Genomic DNA, 23,166 nt, shown 5'->3' with positions numbered 1-23,166 from the left:
ACCTGCAGACCTGCTTCACCACCTGTGAAGAGCCTCCCACACACACACACACAGGTGGGGAGCCAGGGACTGGAACCAGGATCCTTACGCTGCTCCTTGCACTTTACACCAATCGCGCTTAACCTGCTGAGCTACGACCCACGTCCCCACACCCACTTTTTTTTTTTTTTTTAAAAGAATCCATCATCCTCCAGAACACCACAAAATGGCAACTCAGTCAAATGGCCCAAAAGTATAAATACTGTCAAGTGAAAACCCAAGTTAACTATTGGCTCACTTTACCTTTAGAATCTCACAGGGAGCAATGTCAGCTGGTACAGGCTTCCCACAATGCTTTGAATATTTGGTTACAAAAGCTGATGCTTCATCTAAACTATGGAATCAGAAAAAGAGAGGCATTAGGAAACTAGTGGGTGAGTGTCGCTTCTTCACTATCTTATTACATATGTCAAAACTTATCAGGCTACTGACATGAAATATGTGGTTAAAATAACATTTTCTCATCAAAAGATTCTATGTACCGGATAACAATAATATGCTTGTATCCTAAGTGATGCAATGCAAAAAAGCAGAAGGAAATTCATGGCACAGAAATGAAAAAGGGAAATCTTGGTGCTTAGCAGTTAGACCATATGTAGGGCTCAACACAGTAAATATTCTAACCTCAACCGAACTTTCCCTTTCTTCATTGTGAGCCCATTTCTTCTTTCTTCTCTTTACTGCCCATATCCTTACCCCCAAGAAGTTTGTTAAATCTAAATGTATGGGTAGAGGAGCTAACGGTCTCAGCAACAGTTGTGTTAAACGAAGTCATCAGTTCTCTGAGCAAGTGTCCATGAAATAGAATCTTAAAAGATTTAGAGTAGAAATGTGAGAAACCTATTTTAGGGGATCAGACAGCTTTAAATAAGCTACTAAGTAGTCTACTTCCAAGTTAAATTTCCAAGGGATTGGGACAATTAACCTCTAGGCATGTGCAATAAAGATACAGTTTAATATTCAGTCTTTAATTACAACCAAATACTTCTACAAATGCTTGATGCTTTCCTTTAGAATAAAGATAAATTTGGGGGCCAAGAGATAGCTCACCTGGCAGAGTGCAGGCTCTACCATGCATGAGGACCTGAACACCACATGGAAGCACAATGCAAAGGGGAATTCTCACTAGTAGTGGAGCAGTGCTTTGGGATTTCGCCATCCTCATTATCTCTCCACCATTCCCTACACCCATCTCTCACTCTGTATCTTAAAAAAAAAAAAGAGGTTCCAGCAGGAGCAGTGGAAATCATGTAGCACAAAGCCCCAGTGAAAACCCTGGCAGCAAAATTTAAAATTAAAAAATTAAAAGTGATAATAGTGGGTGGGGGTAGATAACATAATGGGTATGAAAAGACTCCCATGTCTGAGGCTCCGAAGTCCCAGGTTCAAATCCCCAAACAACCATAAACCAGAGTTGATCAGTGCTCTGGTAAAAAAATATATATATATACATATACATATACATATACATATACATATACATATACATATACATATACATATACATATACATATACATACATACATATTAAAGCAGAAATAGTAACCAGATACCAGAAAATCTATGTACTACTCAGTGCTGGCTTATGGTATTGTTGGAACCTTTGGTGCCTCAAATATTAAAGTCTTTTTGCATACCCATTGTGCTATCTCCCCAGGCTACTATAATAGTAATAAAATGAAAAAATTTAAAGGAAATTTTACAGTTGTTTTTTTTAACTCAGCTTACCTTAACTCATTTGCCAAATAGTTTACCAGGTCAGTGATGTTGTTGGTATTCACCATGTGTGACTTCAAAACTTGAAAGTATTTAGTCTTTGCCAAACGCCCAAACTCCTTCTTTCTTATGATATCATTCAGAACCAGACTTCTAATCTATAGAATCATAGGTATTACACTTAAAAATTGTGAAAAGGGAGTCGGGCGGTAGCACAACGGGTTAAGCGCAGGTGGAGCAAAGTGCAAGGACCGGCATAAGGATCCTGGTTCGAGCCCCCGGCTCCCCACCTGCAGGGGAGTCGCTTCACAGGCGGTGAAGCAGGTCTGCAGGTGTCTGTCTTTCTCTCCCCCTCTCTGTCTTCCCCTCCTCTCTCCATTTCTCTCTGTCCTATCCAACAACAACAACGATAACTACAACAATAAAGCAACAAGGGCAACAAAAGGGAATAAATAAATAAATATTAAAAAAAATTGTGCAAAATTCAAGTCCAATATTAAATCATTTCTGACAAATGGAAGTTAAATTTCTAGACTGTATTAAGCAGGGAATCCTTTTGAGAGAGTGGCAGGGAGTGAGAGGTTGCCCTGCTCATTTTAGTATGCAGTAAATAAATACAAAGAAGTTAAACATTTTCAGACCTCTTACTAGGAAGTTCTGTTTACAATTACAAGCATTGAAGGCTACAAAGTTTCTACTGAGCATAGCTGTAAACAGACAGGATTCCTGCCGTAAAAAAAAAAAAAAAATTACTCAGGTTTTAATAAAAGCAAAATCATTTTAGTTTTTAACAAACAGAAATAGTTTTTATCTTAATCTTGGTTTGAGGGGAAGTTGTTACCTTCTGATATCACATTTTTCACTACAAAAAAGATATGAAATTGCCTTACTTGATGTGAAAATCCTGCTAACTGGCCAGAATGCATATGTTCTTCTAACTGCTGTAAAATGATTAAAGGATCACACGAGCCCAGAAAGTTCTAGGAAAAACAAATCAAAACATAATTAAAAGTAAAATTACTAATAAATTTTGTCAAATATGAAATGTTTTAATTTTAAAATTTAAAATACTAAAGACAACAATGAGATACCACTTCACTCCTGTGAGAATGCCATACATCAGAAAAGGTAACAGCAGCAAATGCTGGAGAGGGTGTGGGGACAAAGGAACCCTCCTGCACTGCTGGTGGGTATATAAATTGGTCCAACCCCTATGCAGAGCAGTCTGGAGAACTCTCAGAAGGTTAGAAGTGGACCTACCCTATGACCCTGCAATTTCTCTCCTGGGGATATATCCTGAGGAACCAAACATACCCATCCAAAAAGATTTGTGTATACCTATGTTCATAGCAGCACAATTTGTAATAGCCAAAACCTGGAAGCAACCCAGGTGTCCAACAACAGATGAGTGGCTGAGCAAGTTATAATACATATATACAATGGAATATTATTCAGCTATTAAAAATCGTGAATTCACCTTCTTTACTACATCTTGGATGGAGCTTAAAGAAATCATGTTAAGTGAAATAAGTCAGAAACATAAGGATGAATATGGGATGATCTCACTCATAGATAGAAGCTGAAAAACATGATCAGAAGGGAAAACACTAAGCAGAACTTGGACTGGAGTCAGTGTATTGCAACAAAGTAAAGGACTCTGGGATGAGGGAGAGGGCTCAGGTCCTGGAACATGATGGCAGAGAAGGACCCAGTGGAGATTGAAATGCTATATGGAAAACTAGGGAATGTTACATATGTACAATCTATTGTACTTTACTGTAACTTCACCATTTTTAGCCGATCTTGGATGGGGCTTGAAGAAATCATGTTAAGTGAAATACGTCAGAAACAGAAGGATGAGTATGGGATGATCTCACTCTTAGGCAGAAGTTGAAAAACAAGATCAGAAGAGAAAACACAAGTAGAACCTGAATAGGAGTTGGTGTATTGCACCAAAGTAAAAGACTCTGGGGTGGGGGTGGGGGGGAGAATACAGGTCCAAAAAGGATGCCAGAGGACCTTGTGGGGGTTGTACTGTTAATGTGGAAAACTGAGAAATGTTATGTACAAACTACTGTATTTACTGTTGAATGTAAACCATTAATCCCTCAATAAAGAAATTAAAAAAAAAAAAAGAGGTAGTCTGGCAATAGGACAGCGGGTTAAGGTGGCACAAATCACAAGAACCAGTGTAAGGATCCCAGTTCGAGGCCCCGGATCCCCACCTGCAGAGGAGTCGCTTCACAGGTGGTGAAGCAGGTCTGCAGGTGTCTGTCTTTCTCTCCCCCTCTCTGTCTTCTCCTCCTCTCTCCATTTCTCTCTGTCCTATCCAACAACATCAATAACAACAATAATAATTACAACAATAAAACAAGGGCAACAAAAGGGAATAAATAAATATTAAAAAAAGAAAATAGAAAAATACATGAGTAGTATTCACCAATTAATATGTATATAGTTAGAGATAGCAAGAGATATGTTATTTCTATACTATAAAGTATGAAATACATTTCATAATTATTTGATGTTAGATATGGAAAATATTGATAACTGTTTAATGATCTCTTTTGCTACAGAAATATAACCTGCATTATTTAAAAATAAATAAAAATAAATTTTAAATTATTTTAAAGACTGTATTGTAGGAAAAATTATCAGCAAAAATTTTGAGATAAGAGAAAAAAGCATTTCACAAATACCTATTTCAACAGCCAGTGCTATTGAGCAAGTACTTTGTCATTCTAAGTGCCAAGAGAACTCTATTTAAATACTAAACTTTGAGACACATCAACTGAGGTATTCATGAATAGTCAAAAAAGAAAAGTTAGAAACAAGCACAGATGGTTCTGAAAGAAAAAAAAAGTGAGGGGAGTCGGGCGGTAGCGCAGCAGGTTAAGCGCACATAGCATAAAGTGCAGTGAATGGCGTGAGGATCCTGGTTCGAGCCCCCTGGCTCCCCACCTGCAGCGGAGTGGCTTCACAGGCGGTGAAGCAGGTCTGCAGGTGTCTATCTTTCTCTACCCCCTCTCTGTCTTCCCCTCCTCTCTCCATTTCTCTCTGTCCTATCCAACAATGACGACATCAATAGCAATAATAACCACAACAACAATAAAAACAATAAGGGCAACAAAAAGGAAATAAATAAATAAACATTTAAAAAAAAGTGAATAGAACAAAGTGACAAATAAAAAAAGCAAGTTCATTTGTACAGATCCTCATCTCCTGGCTTATCTACCTTGTAGAGAAATAACAGTAAAACCTTTTCAGATGCCTTGATCTATTCTGTATTATAAAAGGAATCAGGATTGATTTTTTTAAGACCATAATTTTTCTTTAAACATTTATTTATTTATTTATTTATTTATTTATTTATTTATTTATTTATTTATTTATTTATTTATTGTGGATAAAGACAGAGGAATTGAGAGGGGAGGGGAAGATAGAGACACCTGTAGCCCTGCTTCAACACTAATGTATGTTTTTTCTAGTTACATGGATTTAAAATGCCAGAGAGGCTAGAGAAGTAACTTAGCTGGTAGAGTGTGGAATTTGTATACCTGAGATTTGTTTTATGTCATATGTGATAGAGTTTCACATGAGAGGAAAAAAAACTAGAGCACCACTCCAGTACATGTGGTGCCGGGGGTAGAACTGAGAACCGCAGCTCCAGCTTATGGTGATATGGGAGTTGATCTGAGACTTTGGAGCCCCTGACATGAAAGTGCTTTTTTTTTTTTTTTTGCAAAACCAGTATGCTATCTCTCCACCCGCACTCTTTTTCAAACAACGTGCAGTAAGAGACCTTTCTTTTCGTTAGCAACACTAGAGGTTAATTTGCAAGATACCTTTATTTGTTGGTGCCTTTTTTCTGAGTGGGGCATGAGCATCAGACAGGCTAACGCAAAAGCTGGAAGCTCTAATTGAATATACTGTTTGGCGACTCCAATCATGTCAAGGTCATCTGAAACTGGACATCTTCAACAGAGCAGTCATTAGTTAGTAACCTGTCAGACGTACTAGGCTAGATTACTTTTCCAGATTTTCACTGTTGCTATCAGCCTATGCTTTCAATAGTTTTAGAAACATTAAAGTGCTGGTGTGGAAGCCAGGGAAATGGTTCAGTGGTTAGAGTGCAGGTCTTAGAAGCCTGAGGCCCTAGATTTTTTTCCCTGGCACCACTTACAGAGTTAAGCATTGCTCTGGTCTATCTCACTCATGAACTAAATAAAATAAAATTACTATTAACACATTCTTAGCAACAAACTAGTCTTTTATGGCTTCTTGACAAAATGAAAGACTTTTTTTTTTTTTTGAAAGACTCTTTTTACAGTTACATAATTATATCTCCTGCATATGCCTTGAGAGAAATTCTCTGAAGACTCAAAATCTATAAGAGAATCTGATCTAAAGAAACTCACAAAAGGTATACATACAATACTTAAAACCGAGCACTAAGTTTAGAGAGTGTTTACTGAATGAATATCAGTTTACTAATTGTACAGTACATGGAATGTAAACATTGTGAAAATAGCAGATATTAGGGGGCTAAGGGGTGTTGCATCTGGTTGAGTGCACATGTTATAATGTATGAGGACCCAGGTTCAAGTCCCAGTCCCCATCTGAAGGGGGAAAGCTTCACTACTGGTGAAGCAGGGCTGCAGGTGTCTCTCTGTCTCTCTCCTTCTCTATCTCCCCCTGCCCTCTCAATTTCTCTTTGTCCTATCAAATAGAATAAATAAATTAATTAATTAATTAAACAAAAGTTTAAAAAAACAGATATTTTATGATAAAAGCAAGCAACATGATTAACTGCCCAAGAAAAAGGAATCATCCTTGAGCAATGTATAATTGAAATACAGTTTACAAGCAATGTTTCATTACTTGGGGGTGGGATGGGAAGACATTTTACTTACTTTAGAACAGCGACAAGACTCTCACAACAATCTGATAACTGGCTGGGGCTTAAAGGACAAGAGACTGAAAATAAAAACACAACAATAATATATACACATGTGACTATGAAATGTCAATGTCAATCTCTCAGAGAAGGGAAAGGTACCTGAAAGTAGTGGAATCTGTACCACACGCTGCCAAGCTCTGCTAAAGTAAGGAACCTGTGGAGACAAGATTTTGAAATAAGTTATGTCTCAGCTCCTAAGAATTCTTTTTATTTTGTGGTGCAGTGTTCAGGCATGAGTTCAGTCTCCAGCACTGAATAATGGCAGAGTGGCATTCTGGTTCTCTTTCTTCTCCTTTCTCAAATAAATATGTAAATCTTTTTATTTTTTAGTCACAAAACCATATACTCAAAACTTCTACTTAGGATATAAATCATCCCCATGATTTTTTTAAAATTAGTGATTTAAGTGGTCCAGGAGGTGGCACAGTGGATAAAGCATTGGCCTCTCAAGCATGAGGTTTTGAGTTCAATCTCCAGCAACACATGTACCAGAGTGGTGTCTGATTGTCTCTCTCTCTTCCTATCTTTCTCATTAATAAATAAATAAAATATTTTTTAAAATAGTGATTTAATAATAATTAACAAGATTATAGGACAGGAGGGGTTCAATTCCATATAATTCCCACCACCAGAGTTCCATATCCCACGCCCTCCATTGGAAGGTTCCCTGTTCTTTATCCCTCTGGCTGGGAGTATGGACCAAAATTCTTTTTTTTTTTTTTTGCCGCCAGGGTTATTGCTGGGGCTGGGTGCCTGCACTACAAATCTACTGCTCCTGTGACCATTTTTTATACTTTTTTTCCCCTTCTTTCTGGATAGGACAAAGAGAAATTGAGAGAAAGAGAAATTGAAGATAGAGAAAGATAGATACCTGCAGACGGCTTTACCACTTGTGAAGAGACCCTCCTGCAGGTGGGGAGTCAGGGGCTTAAATCCGGATCCCTGCAGAGGTTCTTACACTTTGTACTATGTGCGCTTACCCTAGTGTGCCACACCTGGCCCTCTGAACCAAAATTCTGTATGAGGTACAGAAGGTGGAAGGTCTGGCTCCTATATTGCTTCTCTGCTAAGCATGGACATTGGCAGGTCAATCCATACCCCACACCTGTTTGCATCTTTCTCTAGTGGGATACGGCTCTGGGGAAGCGAAGTTCCAGGACACAATGGTGAGGTCCACCCCCATGATTTTTAGACCAAAGTCATGAATTGATATCTCCCTATTTGAGATAGATTCTAGTTTAGTTTTCTTCATAACTGTGTATTTAAGAGTAGTATTTTACAGTTTTGGCTTTTTTTTTTTTTTTGCCTCTGGGGTTATTGCTGGGGCTCAGTGCCTGCACCATGAATCCACTGCTCCTGGAGGCCATGTTTTCCCCTTTTGTTGCCCTTATTGTTGTGGTTATTATTGTTGTTATTGATGTAGTCGCTGTTGGATAGGACAGAGAGAAATGGAGAGAGGAGGGGAAGACAGAGAGGGGGAGAGAAAGACAGACACCTGCAGACCTGCTTCATCACCTGTGAAGTGACTCCCCTGCAGGTGGGGAGCCGGGGGCTCGAACCCGGATCTAACTTACACTTTGTGCCACGTGCACTTAACCCGTTGCGCTACCGCCCGACCTCCCTGGCTTATTAATTATCACTGTATTTGGCAAAAAAAGTCAGAATCTAAATTAAAAAATAAAATTTATACTAAGGTTATTGTGTAGCAGATATTATACTAGTGTCTTAAGAAAGGAACCAGGAAGCAAGAGAAAGAATTTCCTCAAAATGATTAGGAGCAGCCTGAAAAGTGGTGCAGTAGATAAAATGTTGGACTCTCAAGCATGAAATCCTGGGTTTAATCCCCAGCAGGTGTGTAGATAAGTGAAATTCTATAAAAGAGACTTTAAAAATCTACATACCTGCCATAAAGAATGGATACTGGAAACGGCTGTTAAAACTTTCCTTAGATAAGGGATCTACAAAAATAAAATAATGATTAAAATCTGTGGAAATAACCTGAATAGAAACATCAGTATGAAGTAGTGGGTTCTTTTAGTTCTAACACAGTAACAATGAAACTTATATTTTATGAGAATCATCAGAGAAGTTCATTTAAAAATACCCAGAATGTCCAAGGAACTTTTCCTTTGTTTCCAGGGAAATTGATGTCATTTTTGAGTCTGTACTTTCTTTGGCCTTACACCAAGTTCTTCAAATTTGGCATGAACCCAAAGGGAGTGAATGTGTTCTCAAAACATATGTGTTCGATAGCAAGTATCAATGCAAAATGTTTAGGAGTGGCTGTGCAAAAGCTTAAAAATCTATTGCAGTCTCACGAGGGCACTGAGTCTTACCATATTGAATCCAAGAAGCTTTTGCAAGAGTCCATTCCAAAGCTGCAGGTCATAGATTTTATATTCTAAACAAAGCTCAGTCACCAATTTTACTGCCTAGAAAGCAAGAAAGGCAAATCTCAGAGCTTCAAGACAAATTAAACCACCTTTGGAAAAGGAGGAACATCTTAATGCAAAATACAATTAAATTCTAGGGTGTGTCTATGGCTTCATTTCAACAAAGGCCCTATCTTTGTTGTCAAAGAAAAACAAGAGATTAGAGTGGGGGAGATAGAATAATGGTTATGCAAAGAGACTCTCATGCCTGAGGCTCCATAGTCTCAGGTTCAATCCCCCACACTAGTATAAACCAGAGCTGAGCAGTGCTCTGGTAAAAATAATTAATTAATTAATTAATTAAAAAATACTTTCACAGCAGAAAAATAAGAGATGACTATTAAACTTACTATCATGGACTCACAAGTAGCATCTCAGACTCTTGCTCCTCTTTTCCTTCCTTTCCCAGAACAGACTGCCTGCTGGCCCATACTCTTCCGGTACTGGGTTCCAAGCGCCTGAGAGTCTAAATTCTCAAAGGCAACTACAAGGATGTGAAACACTATGCCTCCCTTTCTAGATTAAGAAAGGCCTTGGGAAAGATTCATAAAAATGTTCTCTTGTAGACGGCTTTAGGTTTTAAGGAAGAGGGCAAAGAGGCTTCCAGGTTGCCCTGTCATTTCTCAGGACAGGAAAGGACACAAAGCCTCAGAGCATTACATTGCTCAGGAATAGCTTCTCTGGTTTTATCTTTTAGGCATTGGAGAAGATGGAAGACCCACCATTGGAGAACTGTACATACCATGGACTCGTGGCTGTGGTTTTTCCATAGACCTTTAATCATTCCTTCTTTGGGACTATTGCAAAATAGTTCATATGTGATGGGAATATTCAAAGCCTCAAATGATGCCAGAAAAGTTATACATTTCATATAAGATCTGGAAAACAGAGTCATTTGTGGGAATTGTTCCCATAGGCCACACTTAGTTAAAATAAAAGCTACCACAGGGAAATAATAAGTGAGTCTGTTGTTAAGCACCTATTTTAGGCTTCTAAATGTATTTACTTAATATAATATTAGAAAGAAATCAATTTGAGTGAGATGGAAATATTCTGTTTCTAAATGTCTCAAAAAATGAGAGAAGCTGTTTTCAAAGGCCTATTCCCCTTTGCCAAAATGTCAAGGATATTCAAGGATACAGAATTAAGTTTAGATAGTCACTCCAATGCCATTCTAAAAAAATAAAAATTAAAAAACCCTTAAAAGTTATGCTAGTGCAGTGGGTTAAGCACACATGGCGCAAAGTGCAAGGACCAACCTAAGGATCCTGATCTGAGCCCCTGGCTCCTGACCTGCAGGGGAGTCGCTTCACAGGTGGTGAAGTAGGTCTGCAGGTGTCTGTCTTTCTCTCCCCCTCTGTCTTCCCTTCCTCTCTCCATTTCTCTCTGTCCTATCCAACAACGATGACATCAATAACAACAATAACTACAACAATAAAACAACAAGGGCAACAAAAGGGAATAAATATTTAAAAAAATGTTATGCTTCAAAAACTCATTTGTTATCAAGGGGGCCAGGTGGTGGCACACTCAATTGAGCGCATATGTTACCATGTGCAAGAATCCAGAATGCAATTCAAGCTCCCAGTCCCCACCTGCTGGGAGGTTTTTCACAAATGGTGAAGCAGTGCCGCAGCTCTCTCTCCCTCTAAGTCTCCCTCTTCCACCTCAATTTCTGATGGTCTCTATCCAATGAATGAATAAATATTTTAAATGATCTGTTTCCTTTTTCCTATCTCTCACCACACCCTACCTCTCTTTGCAGAGTGGGGCCTTGCACAAACATGATTTCATTGCTCCTGTGCCACTTTCTCACTCAGAGAGACAAAAAGATGACAGCACCAGAGGTACAAGTGCCACTGTGCTTCTCCCATAATGTTACAGGGCTTGAACTTGGCCCAAATACATGGTAAAGCATGTGCCCTGCCTGATAAACTATATTTCTAGCCCCTTTCCTATTTCTCTTTTTCTTTTCTCTATTTTTCTTCCTTTCTTTTTAAAAATTTTACTTGATTTACTTCACATGAAATAAGAATTTCACAGAAAGAAAAGCATCATCCAAGGTATATGCGGTGCCAGAGACTGAACTGAGAGTATCAGGTATGCAAACATTGTACTTTACATAAGAACTATTTCCCCAGCCACTGTCTCATACTTCTTACTACAACTTAAGGAACTCTACTTACTTCACTTCTTCAATGGGTTTCTTGAAGAGACATTCTATAGTTTCCTTGTCAGCCAAGTAGAGGAGACACTGAAGAGCTCGTGTTTTGTGAGCAAAAGTTAACTGATGCATACCTAATGTCTAAAAAATAATTTAAAAAAAAGTTGAGAACTACAAGCCTGCATGTTTAAGTTGAATAAATAAATCTCAATTCAGGTGATATAATAAATAATACTTTTTTATTTTTACTAAAGTAAGAGCTAGGAAGACAGTATAAAAGGTATATGAAAGACTGTTATGCCAAAGGCTCTAAGGTCCCAAGTTCAATAAGCCTGAACTAAGCAGTGCTCTGGTAAAGAAAAAAATAAGATAAAAAAATAAATAAGGCAAATCCCTGTCCTTAGGGAGTCCAGTACAGAGCAGAGGTTCCAAAAATGTGGCCCATGGACTCCTGAGGGCGCTTCTCAGACACTTTCAGAAAGGGAAGGATCAAAAGTCCCTCCCCCACCCCCAAGCCCCCGCCAAAAGGGCACTGGGGCTTGGTGCCTGCACATGAATCCACTGCTTCTGGCTGACATTTTTTCCTTTTTTTCTGTCTTGATAGGACAGAAAGGAGGAGGGAACAGAGAGAGGGAGAGGGAGAGAGAGAGGACCTGCAGTACTTGCTTCTCTATTTATGAAGCTTTGTTCCCCTGCAGGTGAAGTCCAGGGATTTGGGATTTGAACCCAGATTCTTGAGCACTGTCATATAATGTGTGCATTTCCAGTAATACTAAGATGTTATTTGCCTTTTCCATTGTGCTAACAATTGCACTGACGGTAAAAAAAAAACTGCCCTGAAGCAAGGCAGGAGCACCTGCTTGGTATAGTAGTCATCACAGCTTTCACAGCCACGTAGTCACAGTATTGGCAGATGACTCCCCTTAAGAAGCTGTAACATTTAATTTTATTAAGCTAAAAATACACTTGTAAATGTTGTGTTGTCCCAGTGGGAGGTGTATGTGCAAGATGCTGACTTTTATAAGGGATAGATAGAGATGCATTGGATCGACCTTCTCGTGGTGCATCCCGTGAGTACCCATTCATTGGGGAAACTGATGATCCTTCCTAGCCGACTGAATCCATATGGATCCCAGTCACTTTCAAAGCCAGCAACAAGCAGCTCCTGACAGCTTTCAACCTGACCTGTTGACTGGCTACGGAAGAAGAAGGGATAGATAGCACTTACACAGCTGAGTTGTGAGCTGAACTAGCCACTACTCAAAGGCCACCATTTTTATGTAAAAGAGTGATTATCAGAGAAATTGATGTGCGAGAAGAAAGAGGATGACAAGGAAGTGATTGGTGCCCCAGACTTTCATGCCTAAGGCAGGTCCTGCCTTGAGCAGTGCTCTGTTCTTTCTCTCTCTGTATCTCTCATTAAAGTAAAATAAAAACAAATAAAGGTAATAGGCAGGGGAGATAGTAGCATAATTGTTATGCAAAGAGACTCTTAAGCCTGAGGCTCCAAAGTCCTAGGTTTAATCCTCCCCCTAAGACACAACCCAGAGCTAAGCAGTGCTCTGATTAATTTTAAAAGGGAGTCTTTCACTTATTGTCAAGAGCACGCACTCAATCTCATATTGTCTTCCTCTGCCTAAGACTTACTTGCTGCCCAGCCCTACAGCCATCCTCTCCCTCAGCTTCCAACACCTCAGAGAGCACTGCTTGGTTGCTTTTAGGGGGAAAGGAAGTTTAGTGGGGAGGGCGGTGGCCTAATGGGAGATAAAGGTCATGTCACTCAGGGCTTTCAGATTTGGACCCCAGTTTTAGGAATGTTGACTAACCAGGAAGTACAGATAACTGGTGGGAAGTATTGCTAGGTACACATTCAGTTTGCTAAAGCAGGATGTTATAGAAGCCAGCATTACAGGGACCTGGATAGCTAAGTATGTGAGTCAGCATTCTCCCAGTCATCTGTGGCTGAATTCAAGCATGATAAATATGTAAGGAAAGATGTTAAGTAAGCTGTGAAAACAAAGGCGAATTTAGATGCAGTTTCTAGAGCTTACAGTTGTAGCTGATGTTGCGAAAATGAACAGCATTCTTGAACAATAATCAAGTGGACGAGACTGAAGGAGATACAGGACTCTGGAAGGGAAATTTTAATTACATGTATGTTGAAATTTAGTGATAGATTACCAAAACAATTGTCCTCTATTACTGGCCATCAAAAATGTCATTATTGAGACAGCAACAATCTTGTAAGATGACATCACCTCCTCAACAATGACATCAATAACAAAAATAATAACCACAACAATAAAACAATTAAGGCAACAAAAGGGAATATATAAATAAATAAAAATTTTTAAAGACTTTTTTAAAATATTTTTTTATTTTTTATTTTATTTATTTATTCCCTTTTGTTGCCCTTGTTGTTTTATTGTTGTTGTAGTTATTATTGTTGTTGTCGTCGTTGTTGGATAGGACAGAGAGAAATGGAGAGAGGAGGGGAAGACAGAAAGGGGGAGAGAGAAAGATAGACACCTGCAGACCTGCTTTAGGTGGGGAGCCGGGGTTTGAACCGGGATCCTTATGCCGGTCCTTGTGCTTTGCGCCACCTGCGCTTAACCCGCTGCGCTACAGCCCGACTCCCATAAATATTTTTTAAAAAGATAATATCACCTCCATAAATAAGTCAGTAAGTCTTTAGACATTCCAACAAAGGCTTGCAGGTTTATGGGTGAAGGCATTTCTGCTTTCCCCTTTGAAGGATACTTAAGTTTTTCTTGAGTCCCTTCTTTACTAAAGATAATAAACAATACAACAAATGCCCAAGTCTCAGTCTTCTCATCGCTAAAGTACTATTTAAACTCTGATAATAAATACTAAGAAATTAATATAAATCACAATTGCAAAGTATATGGAGGATTGGGGAGATAATGGTATGCAGAAAGACTCTCAAGCCTGTGGCTCCCATGTCCCAGGTTCAAACCCTAGCCCCACCATAAACCAGAGCTGAGTGGTGCTCTGGTGTGGTTAAAAAAAAAAAAAAGCATATGGAATAATACACATGGAAAAATCTTTTACACAGAACCTCATTATTAGCACATTTAAATGTTTTGATTTGGGACTGACTAGCCTGCTCCAAAGAAGACAGAGAGAACAGAGATGCTAGAGGAGAGATGGGAAAAGGCAGAGAATTACAAAATCCGCATGTAGTGTCCTTCTGGGATTTCCTTCCACAGATTTCCCCCCCACCCACCTTCTTAGGATTGTTTCCCTCTACGACTTTCTATGTGGCTGGTTCAGGAACTGACCATTGCTTTGAAAGACTGTGAGTAGTAGATCAGTTCTACTATAAACCAAGATCAATTCTTTTCTGGGATTTATCTGTCCACATCCTTTCTCACTCTCAGTTCTCAGGGTTGATATGGGGTATAAAGTTCTCCAAGTCATTTGAACTGCTTTTGGCCAAGATCAGGAATGGCAAAGGCCAGTATACATGTCACCACTCTCTCTCTCTAAGTCAAGCATCATTACTGGATTAACATATTCTTTTTGATTTGGACTCAGACATAATCTGCTCAAGAGGGCAAGGCATGACTAGCCAGAATTAGGTCAATAGATGAAACAACATGCCATTCTTGGTCTTGATCTTAAGTTAGAACAAAAAGGAACCCTTATCTGGACTGGCCCAGCTCATTAGTGCAAGAGAATACATAGAATATGACCCAGGGTCCTAGGTAATAAAGAAAATTTCCTTTGCTTGAGTTGTTTTTCTGCTCAAACGGCTCTATGAACCCTTAACATTAGTAGGAACTCAAGGGTTCAAATATTCTGGATCTTAGCTATTTCTTATTTATTCCACTGGGAAGTAACATATACTCACAGCCACAGAAAAGCAAATTGATGCTTCTCTCAGGCACTGACCCAACTTCTAACAATAAAGGCTTTTTACATATCAACTCTGACAAATAAATAAGGCTTTTGCTGGGCAACAAGATATAGACAAATGTAGGTAAAAGAAGAGTACCTTTGTAATGTTTCATCTTGAAGTTCAAATAATTCAGATGGCTCCTTCAAAAAGAAAAAGTGAAAAACTGAAGTCTGCTATTTTATTATGCTTATAAATATCTATTAGATAAAAAAAAAACCCAGTATATCAAATTATGTTTACATAAAAATCCCAGTACAATGAGTCACTTTATAAAAATGTTTTTTTGGGGCGAATACAGGTCCAAAAAGGATGACAGAGGACATAGTGGGGGTTGTATTATTATGTGGAAAACTGAGAAATGTTATGCATATACAAACTATTGTATTTACTGTCAAGTGTAAAACATCAATCCCCCAATAAAGAAATTTAAAAAAATAAGTTTTGGGGAGGCCAAGTGGCAGTGCACACATACATTACCAAGTACAAGGACCCAGTTCAAGTCCCCACTCCCCACCTGCAGGTGGGGGGAAGCTTCACCAGTGGTGAGGCAGGGCTTCACGTGTCTCTTGTCTCCCTATCTCCTCCTCTCCTCTCAATAACTCTATCCTATTAAATGTAAGGGGAAAAATTTTTTTTTTCTTGCCTCCTTGGGACTTGGTGCCAGCACTGCTCCTGGAAGCTATTTTTTCCCTTTTATTTTCCTTGTTGTTTATTGTTTTTATTATTTCAGTCGTTGTTGTTGGATAGGACAGAGAGAAGTCGAGAGAAGAGGGGAAGACAGAGAAGGGGAGAGAAAGACACCAGCAGACCTGCTTGCAAGGCGACTCCCCTGCAGGTGGTGAGCCGGAGGCTCGAACCGGGATCCTTACGCCGGTCCCTGCACTTTGTGCCACATGCGCTTAACCCATTGCACCACTGCCCGACCCCTGTCTTTCTCTTTCTGTCTTACGTAAAACCCTCTTTCATATGTAATAAATATATCATTTTAAGAAAAGGTTTTTTTTTTTTTTTTTTTTTTTTTTGCTTTAAAAATGAACCTACTAATGTCAGGAAATAGCTCACCCATTACAATATGTCCTTATCAAGAGCAAGGCCCTGGGTTTGAGGCACAGCACCACATGATAGTACCAAAGACATCACAAAGGGAGCTCTATGGGTGAAGAAGTGGTGCTGAGGTTTCTCTCTCTAAATAAAAAAGGTGAAGTGGTCCGGGAGGTAGTGCAGTGGATAAAGCACTGGACTCTCAAGCGTGAGATTCCCAGTTCAATCCCTGGCAGCACACGTACCAGACTGATGTCTGGTTCTCTCTCCTCCTCTTTCTCATGAATGAATAAAAATTAAATCTTTAAAAAAAAATTAAAATAAGGCTGCGGAGCCAAGATGATGACTTTGGCGCCACAGCTGCCATCAGCAGCTTGCAACCAGAATCCCTGGATCTGCCACCAGGTTCCAGATGCCAGCATGGTGCTGACCAACCTCACCAATGTGTTCTGAAACTCAGCTCCCAGAGCCCCACCCTACTAGGGAAAGAGAGAGGCAGGCTGGGAGTATGAATGGACCGATCAACACCCATGTTCAGTGGGGAAGCAATTACAGAAACCAGACCTCCCACGTTCTGCAGCCCACAATGACCTTGGGTCCATACTCCCAGAGGGATAAAGAATAGGAAAGCTATCGGGGGAGGAGATGGGATACGGAGATCTGGTGGTAGGAATTGTGTGGAGTTGTAACCCTCTTATCCTATGGTTTTGTTAATGTCTCCTTTTTTAAATAAATGTAAAAAAATTAAAAATAAATAAATAAAAATTTTTAAGAAGGCAAAAAATTCAGGCTGGGGGGCTTCCTTTGAGAAGCCTTGAGTTCACTCTCCAGTACTGCATTAATAAAAGGATTTACTCACATTCTTTGAGTCAGCAGATATTTACTAAACTTAACAATGTGCATGACACAACTCTAGCCATCTGGGTTGTTTGGGTAAAGGTTTCTATCCTCCAAAGGGAAGAAGGAAGGAAGGAAGGAAGGAAGGAAGGAAGGAAGGAAGGAAGGAAGGAAGGAAGGAAGGGGAAAAACAATTAACATGAGAGAATCAGAGCATAACTCTGACATATATGATATTGGGAACTGAACTCAGGATCTCATGTTAGAGAGTCTAAGACTTTATCTATAGCACCACCTCCCAGGCTATCTGAGTGGATTTTTTTTTTGTAGAGAGAGAGAAATTGAGAGGGGTGGGGGAAGTAGAGAGGAAGAGAGATAAAAGAGACACCTGCAGTCCTGCTTCACCACCCGTGAAGCTTTCCCTCTGCTGGTAGGGACCATGGGATTGAACCCAGGTCCTTATGCACTGTAATGTGAGCACCACCACCTGGTTCTCTGAAGATAATTTTTTTAAAGCTATTTTTAAAATTTACTTATTTATTTATTCCTTTTTGTTGCCCTTGTTGTTTTTTATTGTTGTTGTAGTTATTGATGTCGTTGATGTTAGATAGGACAGAGAGAAATGGAAAGAAGAGGGGAAGACAGAGAGGGGGGAGAGAAAGAGAGACACCTGCAGACCTGCTTCACCATCTGTGAAGTGACTCCCCTGTAGGTGGGGAGCCGGGGGCTCGAACCGGGATCCTTACGCCAGTCCTTGTGCTTGGCGCCATGTGCGCTTAACCCACTGAGCTACCGCCCAACTCCTCTGAAGAGAATTTTTAAAAAGAGGACTTCATGAATTTTAAATGAGCCACTACTAATCCTGCATATATTTATGGGGATTTCAAAGCAAGTACTATGTATAGACAGTTCCTGGGCTCAAGGGAGTTTTACTTTAGCACTCCAAAATTACGAAAGTAAAACATGCTGGTTTCTGTGTCAACCACCACAAATTCTTTAACTTTTTAAAATATGGAACACGTTACAAATTTTCATGTCATCGTCATGCAGGGGCCATGCTAATCTCTCTATCATTCCAATTTTTAGAACAAGTGCTGCCAAATTGAACTTTTGGAACTAACCACAGGGTTTTTTTTTTTTTTTTTTTTTTGCCTCCAGGGTTATCACTGGGGCAGTGCCAGCACTACGAATCCACTGCTCCTGGAGGCTATTTTCCCCATTTTTGTTACCCTTGTTGTTGTTGTTATTGTTGTTGCTGCTGGATAGGACAGAGAGAAATCTAGAGATGAAGGGAAGACGCGGGGATGGGGGGGGAAGAATACACACCTGCAGACCTGCTTCACCACTTATGAAGCGACTTATTATTTTTCAAATATTTATTTATTTATTCTCTTTTGTTGCCTTGTTTTATTGTTGTAGTTATTGAGGTCGTCATTATTGGATAGGACAGAGAGAAATGGAGAGAGGAGGGGGAGACAGGGAGGGGGAGAGAAAGATAGACACCTGCAGACTTGCTTCACCACTTGTGAAGCAAAGACCCTGCAGGTGGGGAGCCGGGGGCTCGAACCAGGATCCTTATGCCGGTCCTTGTGCTTTGCGCCACCTGCGCTTAACCCGCTGAGCTATAGCCCGACTCCCCTAACCACAGATTTTTTATCTAGGTTTTAATTCCTCAGTTTCCACTGAAGCAAAGTTCTTAGACTTGGTAACTACTTAAATTCTGATTATCATGTTAAGTGAGAAAAGTCAGAAAAAGAAGGATGAATATGGGATGATCTCACTCACAGGCAGAAGTTGCAAAACAAGATTAGATGAGAAAACACTAAGCAGAACTTGGACTGGAGTTGGTGTATTGCACCAAAGAAAAAGACTCTGGGGGGAGGGGGGTTCAGGTCCCGGAACAGTACATAGTGGAGGTTGTACTGTTATGTGGAAAACTGGGAAATGTTATGCATGTACAAACTATTGTATTTACTGTTGACTATAAAGCATTAAACCCCCAATAAAGTAAAAAAAATTCTTATTAAATACCAAGTGGAATTAAAAATGGGTAATTAAAAAACTAGTTTTAGGGAGTTGGGCGGTAGCACAGCGGGTTAAGCGCACATGGCGTGAAGTGCAAGAACTGGTGTAAGGATCCCAGTTCGAGCCCCCGGCTCCCCACCTGCAGGGGAGTCAATTCACAGGCCATGAAGCAGGTCTGCAGGTGTCCATTTTTCTCTCCCCCTCTGTCTTCCCTTCCTCTCTCCATTTTTCTCTATCCTATCCAACAATGACGACAATACTAACTATAACAATAAAACAACAAGGGCAACAAAAGGGAATAAATAAATTATAACATAGGTCAAAGATTTTAGTCTGTTTGTACTATATCAATATTATATTATCTGATTCTGACAATTATACTATTGTTAAATCTTATTTTTCGAGTATATACAGTTAGCAGTTGAGGGATAAATGGGCATATCACATATAATTTATTCTCAAATGGCTCAGGAAAACAGTATGGATATATATAACAGGTAGGGTAGTGAAGCAAATATGGCAAAGTGTTAAAAAAAAAAGAACTTCTGGATTAGGGTAAAGGGTTTACAAGAAATTGCACTACTGTAACTTCTGTACATTTAAGAATATTTGCTTATTCCATGAGAGAGAGAGAATCCCACACAAAAAGAAGCAAAAGAAAGAGCAGCATTCCAGGACATTCGATTCCGGGGATCTAATAGAGAGACTAAGGCACCCAGGTGTTGTGTTCTTCCAGCTGAGTCATTTCCCCAGCTGCTAAAATTATCTCAAGATAAAAGTGAATCACATAAATATGAGTTTAAGAACACAGTTTTTCCTGTTTAAAAGAGTTTAACTGAAATGACCAAATACAGTTAGCAACAGATACTCTTAGAGAACAAGCACTTACTTCACCAGGCTTTGAGGGTGGGCACAGCCATTTCTCCAACAACATGTCCCAGACTTTCTCCAAATCGATGTCATTGACTTCAGCTATTTCTTTAGCTGCTGTGTGAATATCTAAGGTATCCAAAACAATGATAGTAATAAATAATAATAATAATAATAATAATAAACCCAAGTTTTCAATGCAAGATAGCTGGAGGCCCCAAATGAGATTTCCCCGGATAAAAAAGAGGTGTTTATGTACTCACCAGGAAAACCTGTGCCAGATGAATTCTGAATTCTTTGACTTATGCTGGGATGTTCATACAGACTGACAATGAGATGAGCTGGTTTTCCTATCACTCTTAAGTACTCCTCTGTGTTCAGCTTGTGAGCTATGAGCACAGCCTCCGTGCCTGATCGCCGGTACTGAATGTGAAGTTTCTTCAGCAAAGCCTCTGCTTTTTCCTGTGTTTGATCCTTGTAAGAAATTCCAAGCAAAAAGAATTACCTTTTCTAAATCTCAGGACTAAGATGAAGCTAGAAATTCATTTTTATTAATCAAAGTCCTTCCCTGCCTTAATTCTAACCTTAAGTAGAAACACAAAGTCTCACCTTTCTCCATTTTAGGCATCCAATCCTCACAAATGCCCACCACCAGGAGAGAACAAGAAGGTCTGCTAGGACAGCCATAATTTAGGAGGCTGTAGCACAGCGGGTTAAGCGTACATGGTGTGAAGCACAAGGACCAGTGTAAGGTTCCCCATATGCAGGGGAGCCGCTTCACAAGCGGTGAAGCAGGTCTGCAGGTGTCTGTCTTTCTTTCCCCCTCTCTGCCTTCCCCTCCTCTCTAGATTTCTCTCTGTCCTATTCAACGACAGCAATAACAATAACAACAACAAGGGCAACAAAAATGTGAAAAAATGGTCTCCAGGTACAGTGGATTCATAGGCACCTAGCCCCAGCGATAAACCTAGAGGCAAAAAAAAGCATAATTTACGTTAAAACAGAAACCTTCAGTCTTATTAGTCTAGACTCACCTTAGATGGGATATTCTGCAGCCACCTCTCAGTTAAGTAGAGGCAAAATTTCAAACTAGACATCTTAAAGGAACCTAAAAAGAAGGCAAAGGTGGCCAATGTCACAGTGTCCTAAGCAAACACCAAAGATTCATGCTTACTTCACTCAGGTTTTTTTTTTACACTCAACTATGTCACAAGGCAAGGCAGGCACATATTTTTAAAAACTATTATAGTGCTTTTTTTTTTTTTTTTTTAACCAGAGCACTGGTCAGCTCTAGTTTATGGTGGTGCAGGGGACTGAACCTGAGACTTTGGAGCCTCAGGCATGAGAATCTGTTTGCATAACCATTATGCTATCTACCCTCTGCCCTATACTAATTTTCTTTTTATTTTTTTTTAACTTTTTAAAATTTCTTTATTGGGGAATTAATGTTTTACATTCAACAGTAAATACAATAGTTTGTACATGCATAACATTCCCCAGTTTCCCATTTAACAATACAACCCCCACTATGTCATTTATCATCCTTCATGGACCTGTATTCTCCCCACCCACCCACTCCAGAGTCTTTTACTTTGGTGCAATATGCCAATTCCATTTCAGATTCTACTTGTGTTTTCTTTTCTGATCTTGTTTTTCAACTTCTGCCTGAGAGTGAGATCATCCCATATTCATCCTTCTGTTTCTGACTTATTTCACTCAACATGATTTTTTCAAGGTCCATCCAAGATCGGCTGAAAACGGTGAAGTCACCATTTTTTACAGCTGAGTAGTATCCCATTGTGTATATAGACCACAACTTGCTCAGCCACTCATCTGTTGCTGGACACCTGGGTTGCTTCTAGGTTTTGGCTATTACAAATTGTGCTGCCAAAAACATATGTGTACACAGATCTTTTTGAATGGATATGTTGGGTTCCTTAGGATATATCCCCAGGAGAGGAATTGCAGGGTCATAGGGTCAGAGGGTAGGTCCATTTCTAGCCTTCTGAGAGTTCTCCAGACTGTTCTCCACAGAGGTTGAACCAATTGACATTCCCACCAGCAGTGTAGGAGGGTTCCTTTGACCCTACACCCTCTCATTGTTGTCTTTACCTATACTACTTTTCTTTAGAGATATAAATAAGGGTGGGGCTAATGAGAAGCAGCAGCTGTGTTTCTCTCCTATCCTCTCCTGGGTCAACTAGGAATACCAAAGGAGATCACCTGGGACTGCAGCAAGACAGGACTAGAACAACTTCAGGAACCAACCAAATCACCAGTAAGTGCAAACATGTGTGGCTCGTGGACAGAGAGGAGCCTAAGGAGAGACTGAGCGACTAGTAACAATCCGGCAGTTTACTGGTTGAGGCACCATCTCCAGTCTGTTTTACCAACAAAAAGATGGCTGAAAGGAGGAGAGGACTCCCCTAAGACTCACCAGATGCAATTTCAAGTCTCCATTGCTACTGCTCTCAGAGGCTGGAGCAGCAAGGGGGAGGCCCTAGGCTGACATCGGGGGACAGAGAACTGACCAGGAAACTCAGGGGAAGAGCTACACCTTGGTCTAGCAGTGAGGCTGTATAGTGGGAGCCTTTCCACATTGTTCTGATGAGAACAAGGTGAATAACTGCCTCAGAACCTACAGACTATAAATGAGACTTGTTTAGAAACTCACAGGGCCTAGCAGTGCTGCCTGATTTAGCAAAGAAGTTGAATTGAGCCTGGAGCTTTAGATCATTGGGGTGTGAGAATCTCTTTGTATAACCACTGTTTTATCTCTCCCCTACCCTGCTTTTATCTCTTGGTCAGGAGTGAGCGATTAAGCTAAGAAGCCAATTATGGTTTAAAAGTCCTCAGGTTCCCAGAGCCTACAGGGTAGAAAAAGAACAAAACAGGCTTTAACAGCCATTGTGCTCCAACTCAGGGATTGAAATAATTTTGAAACAACTGGGGAGTCAGGCAGTACACAGCAGATTAAGCGCAGGTGGCACAAAGGGCAAGGACAAGTCTAAGATTTCTGGTTCGAGCCCCTGGCTCCCCACCTGCAGGGGAGTCGCTTCACAGGCAGTGAGGCAGGTCTGCAGGTGTCTATCTTTCTCTCCCTCTCTCGGTCTTCCCCTCCTCTCTCCATTTCTCTCTGTCCTATCCAACAATGACGAC

At 40.0% G+C, this 23,166-nt stretch overlaps 1 protein-coding gene and 1 non-coding gene across 4 annotated transcripts in view; both read right to left on the bottom strand.

The window, feature by feature from the left end:
* The window catches only part of KNTC1 (kinetochore associated 1), a 105,922-nt gene that overhangs the window by 3,545 nt on the left and 79,211 nt on the right, over window positions 1-23,166 (bottom strand). For all 3 annotated transcript variants that reach the window (XM_060193178.1, XM_060193179.1, XM_060193180.1), the window contains 15 exons: window positions 21,042-21,115; window positions 20,271-20,481; window positions 20,027-20,136; window positions 15,331-15,374; window positions 13,364-13,442; window positions 11,335-11,453; window positions 9,891-10,026; window positions 9,053-9,148; window positions 8,618-8,674; window positions 6,816-6,870; window positions 6,670-6,733; window positions 5,602-5,731; window positions 2,647-2,736; window positions 1,769-1,914; window positions 283-373 (listed from right to left, as the gene is read on the bottom strand). In XM_060193178.1, the coding sequence (XP_060049161.1) occupies window positions 283-373; window positions 1,769-1,914; window positions 2,647-2,736; window positions 5,602-5,731; window positions 6,670-6,733; window positions 6,816-6,870; window positions 8,618-8,674; window positions 9,053-9,148; window positions 9,891-10,026; window positions 11,335-11,453; window positions 13,364-13,442; window positions 15,331-15,374; window positions 20,027-20,136; window positions 20,271-20,481; window positions 21,042-21,115 (1,502 nt within the window). The remainder of the gene's footprint in view (window positions 1-282; window positions 374-1,768; window positions 1,915-2,646; window positions 2,737-5,601; window positions 5,732-6,669; window positions 6,734-6,815; window positions 6,871-8,617; window positions 8,675-9,052; window positions 9,149-9,890; window positions 10,027-11,334; window positions 11,454-13,363; window positions 13,443-15,330; window positions 15,375-20,026; window positions 20,137-20,270; window positions 20,482-21,041; window positions 21,116-23,166) is intronic.
* On the bottom strand, window positions 18,118-18,221 carry LOC132539151 (U6 spliceosomal RNA). The gene has a single exon (XR_009550456.1). It is a non-coding gene; the product is annotated as a U6 spliceosomal RNA (small nuclear RNA).

This window comes from Erinaceus europaeus, chromosome 6 (genome assembly GCF_950295315.1).
Source record: "Erinaceus europaeus chromosome 6, mEriEur2.1, whole genome shotgun sequence".
Classification (NCBI taxonomy): Eukaryota; Metazoa; Chordata; class Mammalia; order Eulipotyphla; family Erinaceidae; genus Erinaceus; species Erinaceus europaeus.
This window is presented reverse-complemented; position numbering and strand designations above follow the sequence as displayed.